The sequence below is a fragment of the Euprymna scolopes genome, chromosome 10 (genome assembly GCF_053919585.1).
Source record: "Euprymna scolopes isolate OS-2025 chromosome 10, ASM5391958v1, whole genome shotgun sequence".
Lineage (NCBI taxonomy): Eukaryota > Metazoa > Mollusca > Cephalopoda > Sepiida > Sepiolidae > Euprymna > Euprymna scolopes.
The window spans coordinates 132,339,374-132,355,594 of NC_136491.1; the positions used below are offsets into that span (position 1 = coordinate 132,339,374).

General features: G+C 29.2%; 1 protein-coding gene across 1 annotated transcript in view; it reads left to right on the forward strand.

Moving 5' to 3' along the window:
• The window catches only part of LOC145286274 (protein unc-13 homolog B-like), a 597,427-nt gene that overhangs the window by 275,963 nt on the left and 305,243 nt on the right, over nucleotides 1–16,221 (forward strand). The window contains exons 11-13 of the mRNA XM_080135112.1: nucleotides 2,077–2,085; nucleotides 6,802–6,881; nucleotides 7,737–7,782. Of these exons, the coding sequence (XP_079991238.1) occupies nucleotides 2,077–2,085; nucleotides 6,802–6,881; nucleotides 7,737–7,782 (135 nt within the window). The remainder of the gene's footprint in view (nucleotides 1–2,076; nucleotides 2,086–6,801; nucleotides 6,882–7,736; nucleotides 7,783–16,221) is intronic.

A 16,221-nucleotide genomic window follows, 5' to 3' on the forward strand; every position in this document is an offset into this window, starting at 1 on the left:
TATCAATTTAAAGACTATTTTTAATCTAGACTTTTGAAAAAGATATTTTTTTTATAATAAAATCATTCTGGAAAAATAATTCAAAATAAAGAATGAAAAAATATCTTTTGATTATGGCATATTTTATTAAAAATGAAATCAATCTAAAAAAAAAATCATTTCAAAGTAAAGACTGTTTTTTATGTAGAGTATTTAAGTTGTTAATGCTTTGGTAAAGGCTAAGGGAGCAAATCCTGACAAAAAATCCTGTTTGGTGTCCCGGTAAGTGACACTGCGATAACATTCTGGCAACTCCTGCAGCTGCGCTGGCTCTGACCATATTGGCTTGCCTTTTCATTGAACTTTGTCTACAATGCAGAGAAGGAGATCTTGGTAACTGGACAGACTTAAATCTCCTTATCACCTACCCAAGCCTGCATCTGGAGAGGCAACTCCAGCTTTGACTTTATAGCCACAGTAGATGCTACAGTGCATCAGACTAGATACAGAATGCCATTGTTTCATTAGACAGAATGTTGCCATCAAATTTAAGTAAAACTGGAATTACATAAGTATTAATGAGAAGAGATTTTGCCTCATTAAACACTGACAAGATTTTATAAGACTTCTGCTAAACAGAAAGCAGAAGTCAAAAAAAAAAAAAGAAAGATTATTTGACATAACCAAAATGTCTTCAATTTTTTTTTTATTTACCATTACTTGTACAAGTCATGGCTATCACCCTGGTTAGTTTGGTCCAACTTTCTCAAGTAATTACAGCAGCTCTGATTGTCATAGGTTGCTTTTGCAGATCCTGAGCTAGCCAATCCCAATTCCATAGTCAAAGACCAACTACTTCTTAGCCTTATAATGCTGCGAGGTTGCTGCCCAGATTTTCAACTGTCCACAAACATTTTATATTAATCGAGGGAAGAAGGGAAAAAGATCTTGTGGATAAGATGCATGGCTTAATCATCTTATAGTATTCTGGCTAATAACAGGCTTTTAATGTTCAACATCTTGTAAAGTAGAGCCCCCCCCCCCATTAACAATGTTCTTATTAGACTGCAGCAATTCCTAACATTGATACTGTATAGGACTGTTTTTCCATTTTCACTGCAAAATTTTATTTGTTGGCATTAACAAAGTTAGCAATATCAAATGGACGTAAGGAAAAAGGCAGAATATATACCTTCATTTTCTTATATGTTAATATATATATATATATATATATATATATATATATATAAATTAAATATTTAACTATTATGTTTGTGACATGTAAAATATTTAAGAAATAAATTTTTATATTTAAAAAATAATTTTCAGAAATATTTTATACTAGCAGGGCTACCCGGCGTTGCTCGGGACCGTATAAACAATGAAAAAAACAAAAGCAGATATTGAACATATGTTTTATTCTTAGGGGAGAGGAATCTTTCATCTCAAGTTTTAGCGTTACAAACAAACATTTGTCTTTTATATATATAGATAATGACAGGTTTTTTTGGGGCCCCCCTCGAAGATAACTGATCAGTTGACCAACTTCTAGTGGTCCGTTTGACGTGAAATTTCGATATTTGTCATCCGGGTGATGGGGCTTCGATATGATACCAAATTTGTCAAGTTTGGTTCCGTCTTTCAAAAGTTTTAGCGTTACAAACAAACATACATACATACACACAGACGTTTGGCTTTTATATATATAGATAACAGTTGTCAAATGTTAGTCTTCATTACACATTGCTTTCCACATGATAATTCTTAATTTAAAAAAAACATGTACAATTTTAAGATCTGTTCATTGAATCTGTGCATTTAACACTAAAAATTCTATTTCAAATTTAAGCATGACAGACTGACGATAATGCTATTTCAAATTTAATGACAAACTGACAACAATGCTGTTTAAAACCTGCATTCTCCAGACTGAATGACAATCCCTTATATCAATGCTTGTACTCACCTAAAAAATAAAAGGTAAACAATAATTCAAGTTGAATTTGTAATCGAGTATTTATCTGTAGAATGCACTTATTCTATGCATTGTTCTTCCCATTATTAATCAATTTTATTTATCTTTTTTCTGCCACACAGGTTATGAAGGTAATCAAAGTTTCATTATATTCTCATCATTTGCTCTTGCTTATTTTTAGAGACCACAAATGTCTTTCATACTTTTGCCTTTTGCAGTTTTTCTCAACATCCTCTACAAAGTTGCCCTAGTTTTTTCCTGCAGCTTCAGTCATTTCAAAGTTATCAGGGAATTCTCTTTTTGAAACAATAGCACAATCTTTGTATTTTTTAATTAATTTTTAAATATTCTGCTATAATTAATATATTAATTTTATACCATAAATCGATAATTATCTGAAATCTGTCCTGTTTCTGAATGTTTTTTAGATGAGGATCCTGAGTGCTATCTTGACAATGTTTTGGCCAATGAAACATTCCATCTTTTTCAGGTGTATCGTGTCAAATTCAAGAATTTTTCTGTTGAACTTGGGAATCTAGATATAATTTTGAATGGAATCCTTTATTTAATCCACAGGAGTAGCAAACCTTCATCCATCAGTCATGACTGGATAGAAAGTTCTAAGTAATTTGCAATTGTATGGTAAGTGTCACCTATACTAAGGATTGAACCATTAATCTCCAAAAAAGAGTATAATTTACAACAGAATTTTACCAAGTACTTCTGGAGATTAAAAGCTCAAATCCTGTGTCATTGACACTCAAAATACAATTGTAAATTACTTAGGACTTTTACCTGGTTATAGCTGACAGAATGAGAGCATGCTATCCCTGTGGATTAAATAAAAGATTCTGTTTACAATTCTGTGCAGATTTCCAAGTTTGACAAAAAAATTCTGGAGTTCAACAGAAAAATTCCAAAGTTTGACAAGATACACCTAAAGGTCATAGGTTATGTTGGTCAAAACATTGTCAAAATATCACTCAAGGAGAGAATAGTATAGACAAATATATACGCCAAGGAAAAGCAAAAAGTTATATAACAATAATGCAATGTCATCACTGGTACTTGTTACTCAAGGGAATATCACAACACTAACATTCAAATCTGTATATAATGATAAATATGTCATGCTTAACATCTTAATCCCAGTCCTTTGGAAAATTAGAAAAGTAATTATAAAGATTATCCATTTGCAGCAAGAGTTCTAATTCTATTCAAGTTGTGATGTAAACTTTGAAAACTTCTTTTTCTGTTTTAACATTTATAGAACAATGTGATCAGCCTAAAGTCTTTTGTTATGGGATGTCATTTAGAGCATTTAGTTTTAACAAATTTTATATTAAAAAAAAGTAATTTTCAAGAATAGCCAACGAAACAAAAAAGATGTGAAAAAATAAATACACAACAAATAAATGTTACCAAATGCAAGCTAAGTTACTCTTCTACTTATCTGGATAAGTTTTTGTGTTTTAACTTCATTTAAAGCATTTTTTAATTTTAAACGAAGGAAATATAAATGGTATCAAGTTAGAATGAAAATTATGTGGGTGACTATGTTGCTAAATTAACAATGTTGACACCTTGGCATCATGTTATTTGCAACTCCATGCAATAAGAAAACTCTGCCTGTGCACAGAAGTATGTATGGTGAGACTGGAAAACTTTTATTAAAGAACCAAATCATTTGAAGGAGTACTGATCTCATTTAGATTAATAAAAAAATTGATTGACAAAGAGTCTGGTATTTATATTTGAAATAAAATACAAAAAAAAAAAATGGTCAATGTAATACTTAACGGTATGTTATTTTCGTGGCCAAACAAAATGAATTCAGCTGAGATCATTTCATTCTACCTTTGGATTCCACCAATATTGTATTTTAGGATTACCAACTGCTTTTCTTTTTCATTTGTTCTTTTTTTTTTTTATATAGAATACAAGTTAGAAAAGCAAATATCTAACAGAGGACAAAACAATTATTTGCTGAGAACTTAATAGATACATAATGAGTTTTGAAATAAATTGGCTTGGAAACGGCTTTAAAAGACTTATTAATAGTTTTTTTTTTAATTAGCTAAAAAGAAATCTGTCTTGTATAGTATGTATATATAATTACAAAGATTAATATAATTTTTTTTTAAAATTGAAACCTCTCAAGATAAAAGCTCAATTAATTCCTGAAACGATAATTCATAAAGCTATATATATATATATATATATATATATAACAAATATGTTGCAACATTTTTCAGTATTTATTTCAACAGTGTTCAATGCATAGTTTTATAATAATGTACTGATGATTCATTATATTATCATTTTTTTCTATCTGGAGAAAAAATAAGTTTTTTTCTTTGTTCAGCTGGCTTTCAGAATATCTGAATTACTAATTTTAAGAAGGCATTAACACAGTGATGATTGGATTTAGTAGTTCACTTTACATATGGGCTTTATCAAAAACAAATATAATGAATTATTATTTATACATTGGCTATGTTGTCTAATACTGCAGGGAGATGAATGTCCTTACCTTGTCTAGTTTTCAAGTTACCCTTGGGCAAGGTGTAGCAACTGTTAGGTTCTCTCTGATAATCTGGAGCTTTACCATGAGGTACATTAGCTGTGGTAAAGGAAGTTCATCTTAGAGAAAAAAAACTCTGAAAATTGTAATAATCTCCATAACTAGACTATTGCTATCAGCAGTTCAGAGCTTATTGGGCAGATAGGACATCTGGGTTGTGTGAAGGCAACCTATTTAAAAGAAGGTAAACGTTGACTAAACACCTGATACTCTAGTATATACTAATTGTCTTATTTAATGCCATTGGACCTTCTGTACTCTACTCAAAAAGTGGATTGCATGCTGTGCGAGCTCAATTCTTCTATAGAAAATCATGCACAGATACCTTTCAGAGTTATATATCACAGTGAATCGTTATGTTGAGATTAATATTAAATGTATCTCACAAGTGAGTTTTTTCATGCTTTTTATTTAAATTAATATATACATTTTTAAAGGGATTTTTAAATGAAATCAATTTTAATTAAAAGAAATTGTTTTTCTAACAGTGCTTTTTCATCAACTTAAAGACAAGTAGGACAAGACACACTTAAATCTAAATTTTTCATCAAATCAATCCTGTATTTAATATCATTATATATATAATATTAATGATTATATGAAAACATTAATTGACATTAAAAATATTTTAAGCTAGTTCTAGAAATAAATTCTCAACCTCTCCCATCTTATTCAAATATTTCAAATTCTAAATATCTACTTTTTCAGAATGGTGCCTAATAATGTGTAGACACTGTGACTTAGAAAGAAAATAGCCACTGCATTCTTAAAATGCATCCAACAAATCTTGTAAATGATGTTTATGACAATGATTTCATGCAGACTGAAGAAATATTTCAACTTGATATGAAGCTGACTGACAATTTCAAATTGATTCAGTAAATTGCTAAGCATCATTTAATAGTAAATTCTTGAAAGTGTGATATCTGTAATTTACTATGCATATTGGACTGTTATTTGCAGTCAATTGATAATTGGAAATAATCAAAAGATGGATTTTCTTGTTCAATACAAAAAACGTTTTTGAATGAATCAAACTTTCCTTACGAACAATTAGGATTTATATGTGGAGTGAGGATTTCTTTTAGTTTCAGTTTTTTTACATAAAACTCAGCGGCCATTTTCTTTATAGGTTGCTTTCTACACATTACCATGGTAGCCTATAATTATTTTAAAGCTCTAATAATTAACCTATCAATTATTAGTCATATTTAGACTGTGATATTGAAACATCTTATGCATATGAAATAATATCTATACAAAAAGTATATATTTTTACAAAAGACAAATATGAATAAGCCCCAACCAGAGGAATCCAAGAATTTAGGTTATCAATTGGAATAGTTCCTAAAATATAAGATAAACAAGAAATAACAAGAAAAAGCAAAAACAGAATATTATATAGAATATAAAGCATTAAGAATCCTGTTTACTGAGTCACCATTTATCCAGGTTAAAAATCTCTTAGGGATAAGAGTTAATGCTTATTTCATTTTGATATTTTGTTTCATTTACAAAAATTTTGTCAGGCAAAAATATTTGGTGCTTGTCCAGAACTCCTCCATTAAAAAAAAGAATATATATATATTGTTGTGATGAAATGAAAATACAATTTAAAAAGCACATGAATTGATCAAGTAGTTTTATTTTAACAAGAAAATAAAATTTTATAAGTATCCAAGGAATGACTGTTTTGCCCACAATTTTGAAAAAAATGTCAAGAAACAAGGAAGATAACTCAACAATAATTCAGACTTGCAAGATTTGTGTTGTAATGTCTATGAATTCTCATTAATTGTTTGAAAATGACTTTCTATATAAAAATGAAACTCCTTAATCAATTTATATGATTTTTGGAATATGATATTTTCATTTTGTCACAGGTACATACATTATACAGATTTTTGTTTATTTTTGCTTTTTAATATAGGGAGAATTCTGGACAAAAACCCAATATTTATTGAACACTGTCAGAGCAGATAGATATAAAGTTGAAAAGAAGTGATGACAGAAAGGAAGACCTAAGCTTATATTTGCTTTATTGAGAAAAAACTCGTCTAGTTTTTATCCATCCTACTTTATGGGTAGATTTCTCTAAATTTCAATGCATTTAAAAACATTGAATATTTTTAAGAAAGAAATAGATTAGCTTCTAGTTTTGTAATTTTCTTTTCATGTCATCATAAACAACATTGCTTTTTTTTTTTTTCCTTGTATCAATGTTATCCCTTAATTTCTGCTAACATGTGACTATCAATTGCAGATCTTCCTGAGAAAGATGCGGTTGAACTGGAGAGCAAACTGGAAGCTCTCAATTCTATTATGGATCAGGGGCTTAATCAGGTAGCCATTAGATACTATTTCTTCTTCTCTTTCTAGAGTGGCCGGGTACTTCCTCAAGTATTTCTTTGGGTGATAATGGACATGCTTATCCCCAATTAAAATAATCTTTTAAAATTCTAATATTTTTTATATAAGTATTGTTTAAATTTCGTTAAAATGACAAAAGGTCATCACAAAAGTTAGGGTGGGTCAGACAAAAACTCATCTCTTACAAAATAAATTAATTTTTAAAAAAATGATACTTTTATTTTATAAATGTTTAACTTTTGAATAATAATAATGACAGCGTAAATATTGGTCACTGATATAGGTTTGTAGATATTTTTATCACTCGATACTATACTTAGTGTTTCGCATTAGTGGAGGGGGGGGGGACTAGCATGCCCGATCATAAGTCTTACAAGAGACAAATATTATTTTATTTAAATGCTATATATTACTGCATCCATTGGAGATATCCAGCTTTTATTCATCCTGTCATCTTGGAAATTAAGAAAAATTCTGGATTACAATAACCAAGACAGAGTTGTTTGTACGTTTTAGCACTTTTGGGTTGATAAAAGTCACCCTTAAAAATACCATACTTCTGTTTTATTTGATTTTCATCATACCAAAATGCTAAAGGATACTGATGATGGACAAAACCTTCATATCTCCTGCAGACACACTAGCATATTATTTAGATGAAATAATATCTATCACAGATATACATATAAATTTCTCATTTTATATCTTTTAGGGTATTTTCCTATTAGATATCTCAGAAAAACTTATTTTTATTATATTCTCTTCTGAATGATTAATAGCTTTAGTAAGTAAATGAAATTAAAATATTTTTTACTTTTTTTCTTTTAGTATGACTCAAATCAGGACCAGCTACGGAGACAAACCTACTCGCAATGTAAGTCAAGGAAGATTTCTTTAAATCTTTTCAAATTATTCCCCCAAAATCTATTAAATAGAAAGAAATTATGTTTTTTCATATATTCTAAATTCATTTTTTTTTTAAATTAGAAATTTACCACTTCAACTTGCTCAAATTTTATATTTTTAAACCAAAACTAATTTATAAAATATGTTTCAAACCACAGTTGCTGCAAACATCAAACCACAGTTGCTGCAAATAAATTTTAATATATTCAAATTAAAATATGCATATTTAATATTTTGAAAAAAGCTAAGATGTTTTCAGTTAAATATTTGAATTTGAATATGACTGCAAAATATTATAGTCTTAAAGATTCAAAGTTTTATTTGTTTTTGAACTTTAGATAGCCAACTTCCATAAAAGTTCTTTCCTTTTTCTTTAATCTTCATATTCTCCTGTCCGATAGATTGTTTCTGAATTTTTGAAATGAGAATTGATAATGCATATTATTTGAATTATTCAGACTGTTCTCAAACGAGAAGCATTGTGCAAATAACACTCTAGATGAGAACAGAAGTCCGAATAATTCAAATAACAATTTAGTATTATTTCAAAAGGAAAAACTAAAATGTTTCAGTTAAGTATTTGAACTAGATTATGACTGCAAACTTTTATTTCCTTTTAAACTTAGAACGGTCAATCTCCGTAACAGTTCTTTTTTGTTTGATCTTACTCTTCTGTCTGATAAACACTGGTTAAATCTGTTCTCTCGTGTAGAATAAATATTACCACCTAGTCTTACATTAAACTGTTTTTTTTTTTCCATTTAAAATTTAAAAAAAAATGGAATCTTTTGATTTTCCATTGAAGTTTACTGCTTATTGAGATAACAATCCTCAGTAACTACATGAATATCTTATTTACTATTTAGGATTGTCAAATTCATTTAGTCTGATCGAGTTATCTTCCTTGGAAATTATGATTTAAATCTCTTTGACTCATAAAATAAAAAAAAAAAGCTAAATATAACTTTATTTGACTAGATGGCAAAAAATCTAAAAATAGATGTAGCGTTTTTTGTTTTTTTTTCTCTTTTATTTTGATTTAAAATTTTAAAAAAATACAAAAACTGGTATCTTTTCTAGTCCAATCTTAAAAAAATTCATTATCCATAGAAAAATTTGCTGCTGCTTGGTCTAACAATTCTCTAACTACAGTGAATATGATTCAAGTTTTATGCTACATAAAATTGTTATTCTGTGTACGGAAATATTGGTTCTTGTCCAGGCAGTTGTCTCCTCACTACCAAATATTAGTGCTTGTTCAAAGTCCCCCCTCCCTATATAAAAACAAAAATGAAGAAAAATCTGTATCTGTGACAAAATGAAAATATCATATTCCAAAAATCATATAAATTAACTAGTTTTATTATCAAGAAAGTCGTTTTTAAGTGATTAATAGGGAATTAATAAATATCGCAACATAAATCTAGTAAGTATGAATTATTTTTTAGTTCTCTCTCTGTATCTTGAAACTGTTTAAAAAGCCATTCTTAACATGGGGAAGGGCGAGCATAGAAAAATTCAAATTAGCTAAAAATATGTTTTTTATAAAAGTTAAACTATGTGATCAATTTACGTGGATTTTTGTATACAATATTTATTTTATATCATGGGTAGTTATGTCATATAGATTTTTCTTTATTTTTGTTTTATATTAGTTGGGGGTGGATGTAATTCTGGACAAGCACCTTAATAATTTCTGTTGAGGTGACAGTCACTTTCTATGTCCATACAAGTTATGCTCGATATGGCTACCTACACAGATTGGTACTTGTTTGTCCTTTTCATACATCCACCTAGTTATTATAGCATAATTTTGTTGACATTCCAGTTCCCATTAGATTACAAAAGTTAAGCAATATTACGCCTGGCTGATACTAAGTCAGTGACTATTTGGAAATACCAGCTGCTGTATATGGGCGGGCTCTCTGCTTATTTCCGCATTATTTTTGGTCATACTGGGCGTCTCCTTGACTCGAACATTGTCAGTTTTCAAGAAATGGTGTGGTCGGAGATTGCACAACCTTTGCTTCACAATAGACTCCCTGCGTAGGCACTCTTACGGTGGTTATCTATTATCTCTTGACGCTGAATGGAGACTACCTGCTGCAAAACCAATCAATTACTTATTATAGAATTGTATTTAATGTAGTTAGCAAAGAGGCACCAAAAAATATTTCATACTTTTTCTGAATTTTTTCATCCTACTTAAGTTTATTAATGCTGATATAAATATTTCAAATGTTTTGTATTTGATATTTTAAACTTTGTCCTTATAGTTAAATTTGTTTTTGTTGTGAGGACTTTGTTTCTGCTAAGCTATCTCCAACTGTGTGTAAATTGGTGCATATTTGCTTTTTTTTTTTGCATAATTAACAAGCACTTACATAATATATATTATGTTTTCATTTTTTACACTGCTTTTATTTTATTTTCTCTTTGTGTAAATTTCTTTTTGCTAAATCTATCTGTTCTAATAAATATTTTGCCCTTCTGAGATGTTATTCATCAAAGCACACAATAAGCCTTGTCAGGCAAAAAAAAAATAAGATACCAAATTTTTCATGAATCACAAATTTCAAACTTAAAATTATTTTCCTTTTTCCTTTTATTTTTTGGTACTTATGTAGAATAAGGATTGTGCTATCATTCAAAATTTTACATAGAATGCCAAAAGGTGCTGTAACATAGTTTCATAACTTTTTTTTCACAATTGCTATTTTTTCAATGAAAAATGTTATTTCTATTATTATAAAGATAATTCAATGAAAAATTGACAGAAAAAATGAAAAAAAAATATTTAAAAAAAAATGTTATGAAGAAAATACAATGAATAATTATTGGACAATTTTTATGAAACTTTAAGGAAATTTAAATCAAGAAAGAACACTCATAAGATAAATTACATAGTTATTTTTTTAATAAAATAACCGATAGCAAACAAAATATTTTGGAGGTTTTTTTTTCTGATTTTCTTGCTCAAATCAAACTAAATATTTAATTCTTTATAATATAATAAACCAATGATGCTTAAATGATATTAGTTTCATTGGATCAATGTTTCTTTAGGTTTCTGTGTTTTACATAAACTGTTCCTCAAATTCTGACAATAGCACGGTCCTTATTTTGCATAAGTACCTCTTTGTTTATTATTAAACAAAACAGATCTACAGCAATGTTTTTTGTATTTAGTAATTTTTTTTTCTATATTAAACAAAAATGAAAATCTTTGGTGATATTCGCAGCTAAAGATACTAATATTCAACTGAAAATATTTGGGGACATGTTTAATGATAACCACTAAATAGTTGATTCAATCATTCATTAATGATCTTCCAAATCATATTCTGAGGCCACTTGTTGACATGAAGATGACTATGACAACTATCTATGGCAACACTTATCTTTGGATCTGGAGCAAATAGTGAAATGTCGATAAAAAATGATTATTACTTTTAATACCTCTAAATATATGGCATAATCATGTTCATACAGCAGTTCTCATTAGATCACTGAACTTAAGCAATGTCTAGCCTCATCAGTACCAGATGGTTGAACAGTTTACAATAACAATCACCTTAATGTAGGAAGACCTTGACACCTCTTTGTAAGAACTTAAAATCACAATCTTCCCTGCCGTAGATATTCATGGATTGAACACTGTTTGTGAATTCAATATTCTCTTGACATTTCCTCTTTTGGAATGCCGCTTGTTTTGTTAACATCTCTAAAACCCATCACGATATACTTGGATATCTACTTTGCTCCACTTGAAATGGATGGCTCTCCATGAGGAAATTCCTTGTTTTGATAAGCCCTTTAAACTGACATTCACTCTAAATTTAAGATGGAAGATTACATCAAATCTGTTGCTAAGGTTGCCGAAAAATGGTTGACTCATTCTACCACTCTAGACAATATGTGACTAATGATGTACTCCTCTACATATGAGATGGAGTATTTCTGCCACATTTGGGAAGGCACCAGTCAGAGCATTCTTCATTGTCTAGTCAGAGTTCAAAATGAACTCTGAAAATTATTGGCGAGTTGATCTCTTTTGCTCCTTAACAGCTCCTTTCTCACAGAAGAGTTGTTGTTAGTCTCTCTCTACTCTGTTATTTTTATTAAAAATACTTGACTGAGCTCCAATTCTAATTCCTTCTTGCAACACATTCATAGCAAAAACTTGTTCCACTACCACAATGAAAAAAAAACTTTGCTTTCTTCATTCACTTCATGTGCCTAGCATCAGATGGAATTTTCACAGAGGTTCTTTGCAAGCGCTTCTGGTCTGTGAGACATATTGCCATTTGATTGCTTCCCTGCAGCTTGCAACATGATAGTCTTCAAATCCAGTGTCAACAGATTCGGATTATGAATTTTCTCCACAAGTATTCAAACTGGATTCATCCCAAAAATCATTGTAAATCCTATCATAACGTTCTTCATATCACAACAATCATTTGGTCTCATTAACCCGTATCCTTGAGTGGCTTTTGACCTTAATAAGTGCTGATCCATTAATGAAATAAAATAAACTATTGAAAACAAATAAGAATAATGGTTGCATTTTATCATGTGACCTTTTTTTCTTTTAAACTAAATCTTGTTAGATGCTTTAACATATTACATTGTCTTGCTTTTGTATTTTTATAAAAAATAAAGTATCAGTTTTCTCAAATTTAAACATCAGTTTAAATTTAATATTAGAAAAAAAAAATGGTTGGATAAAAACATTTTCTCAATAATAAAAACCAATTTAAAAGATTGGCTTAAAAGAAGTCCAAAGCATTTTGAACATGTTTCAATTGCATCTTCATTCTCCCAAAACGTTTGAGTTTCCTAGATTCCTCTGACTTCTCCTTGAAAAACTGGTTGTGACTCATTTTATCTATGGAGTGTTTACTTTTTCCAGTTTCACCTGTATCTGCTGATCAAGGGCTCGATTCATCACTTAACAGTGATGAGCATATGGGCCAACATAATCTGATCAACTCTTTGAAGGATGTTGTTGGTCGTCCTTTACCAAGTAAGATTACCTCAGTGTCTCTTACACCTAACCACCACCCACCTAAAACACCTATGTTCATATTATGATTCCCTGTGTATTTTCCAAATATTCATTTAAACGATCATATAACATCATTAGTTTTTTTTTAAATCCTAGTGACTGCCATTGTATTAGTCTTATTGTTTTGGTGCCTGCTTGCCTGCTGTTTGTATTCTGTTTGTATTTCAACACAAATTTATTCCTACCCATCCACCTTTTGTATATTCCATCATTAAGGATTTAACTTTGAGATTTTTTAGATGAGGCTTGATTATTTTTATTTTGGTGATGGATTATTCAGACGACTATCCTCATCTTGGTTATGTTCACAACATTTTGATCAATGTAATTTTGTTTTAATTGCTTCTTTTCGAGCAGAATTTGTAATTGACCAAATATGGATAATAAAAGGAAAACTAGTATGATGAAGTAAAATTATACAGAAAAACAATGAAGAATAAGACATCTTAAAGAAACTGTTCATGTAAAAACAGTTTGGTGGTAAACAGACATAGAATAAAATAAAATACAATATGGGAACCAGTAATGATAACTAGTAGATTAGCGCACTAGTAAAATATGCATCTATCTCTCTCTCTCTCTCATATATATATATATATATATATATATATATATATATATATATATATGTTTAAAATTTCCTTGATTCCTTGAAATTTTTGTAACGTAATCTATCTGAAAAATTAGTTTTGTTAATGCCTTGGGACGTTTATTAATCTGCATTTTAAAATACAGATTTTACTTTTGATCACTTTTCATATTTAGTCCTGCTGTGTATTTTTTTTTTAATTAGTCTTACATATAAGAACCTGAAAGTTTTCACTGTCATATATATAACTGTCATTCTTTGGTTCAAAACTCACATATTTGCAAATAAAACCTTTAAAGCCATAAGTGCAAATATTTTTTAATTTAATTTTATTTTGATCTTAAAATTTTTCTGGAATTCTTTCCTTCAACAACTCGTGCAGGAGTTGTTTCATAATGTTTCTGTGGAATGAACTAAATTCAAACTTGGAACACCCAGGTTTTAACTATGTCGTCAACCACTCAATCACTGTCACCATCACAATTACCCAATATTTATAACACTACTTAACTCCAATAAAAGTAAAAGAAAAGCAAGAAAATAAACCAGTGTTATGTCTTTTATATAAACTAGTCAACTATAAACATTAGTGGATATTATTGTTGAATTTATTTTTAAGTATACCCAATAAAATATTACCCACACAAGGGAGAAAGACCACCAAGAACTATACTGTCTAAAACAGCTATTAAGTCATGTATGTTTTTTTTGGGGGGGAGGGGGGCTTCTGTGCTTGTTATTTTTGGTTCTTTAGTTTACATGTTTTTTTTGTTTTTTTCTGTTCTCCTAGATTTGTGTGCTTTGGTTAAAAAAACATTTTTATAAGAGTATTCATAAAGACATCTTCCAAATTATAACCACTCTCACTATATAATTGTCAGCTAGTTACCATCGTTTTAAACAGACAGTAAGTTTTATTGATATTCATTCTTTACACCAGAACACTAAAAAGCTTTTATTTGAAGACTAATTGAAGATGTTATTGATAAGTTCTGTGGCACAAAACCAGTGGTATAACATAAACTAATATGCAAATAATTAAATAAATATATCTTTTACACAAAAATCATTTATATCATACATATGTATTTTTTTTTCATAATATTTTATTTTATCTCACCCTTGTTTCATTGAATGATGTACAAACACCAGACAACTCATTAGAGACAGTTAATATTTTGTTAAAAAAAAAAAAAAGCTTCAAAGTAATATAAATAATGATTGCAAGAGATTGACTTACAAAGTAGTTTTCCACTGAAAGACTTGATAAAGTTTTTTTATATAGTTTTAAAGGTTGAAAACTTTCAAGTCTATATATAATTATGATTATAATTATTGCAAACTAAATTGCAAAAAATATCAACTCCATGCTTTGTTCAGTAATCCCTGCTACGTTTTTCTTTTCTATTTAAGACAGTTTTAAAAAAAAATTTCTTCATTGGAGCAAATAGAAAAAAAATAATGTATTAAACCATATTTCTTAAATCTATAAAAATACTGGCTCATGATTAATAAATAAAGCAGTGAACTGCAATTTTGTGTATTTTTTTTTTTAATTTCCTCTAATAAAAGAAACATACATAGATACTTCACTCTGTGTAAAATGATTATATAACTGGCTGATATGCCCAGATCTCCATACTTTAAAGAACTAAAATGAAATAAAGTTTGTGTGGGGTATTTAAATTGAACTCTGCTCAACATGTCTTTTGGGAGAAAGGGTGTAAAAAAAAAAAAAAAAAAAAAAAATGGTGCATGGCATACAAAAGGTTAACTAACTCTTGTATGAAATAATATAAATATAAAGGGAAACTTCTATCAATAATAAGTTAATAAACAAAAGATAAATAAAACAATCTGTTTCATCATTCAGTTTCAACATGCTTGTGTTTTGAAAAAGAAAGATGTTCATTTCTATTAGTTTTCAGATTTTTTATATTTAATCCACACTTCAGTTTTCCTCTTGCTTATCATAAGTCATATACGACATAATCATGTTGACACTTCAGTTCTCATTAGATGACTGAAGTTAAGCATCAGTTACCTGGTCAGTGCTAAATGGGTGACCATTTGAGAATACGAAGTGCTGTATCTACTCTCCATTGATCTTTGTATTGTCTCTGGTCATCCTAAACTTCTCCTTGTCATTGGGATCCAGTAGTAGTAACTCAGGAAAGGAGTGGTTAAGGATTGTGCATCAGTTGCTTCACAATTCCGCATGTGTCATCCATCATCCCCTAGGATGATCAGATGGTTCTCCTTCTGATCGACAAACATCCACATAGGTTCTAAAAGTAGATAAGATTCTTTCACTTTCGAGTCCTCTTCCAGCTACCCAATTTACCATATGCGAATTTTATATTTCCTTCCATAATTACCAGTTGAAAATCATACAGGAGGACATTTCCATAATAATCTTTCATATTTCTTTACATAACATAAATGCATGAAGAATTATTTCCTCAATAATCATTTATCTTAAAGTAATTGCTGATCATTTCATAGTTTTCATTTTAAATTTAACTTAAATATACATTTTACATACGATCAACAGCTAAGATCATTTCACCTTTGTGCTCCCATACATTTTTTCAACATTTACTCTGCTTCAATAAATATCTGCCTTGTTTGCATTTATATTTAGATCTATTGGACAAATTCATGCATCCTCTACAAAAGATTTTTTTATGAATTAACAAGCACTTAAACTTTGGTTCTCAGCCTCTTATTAAAAATTTAAGAGTTAAAAA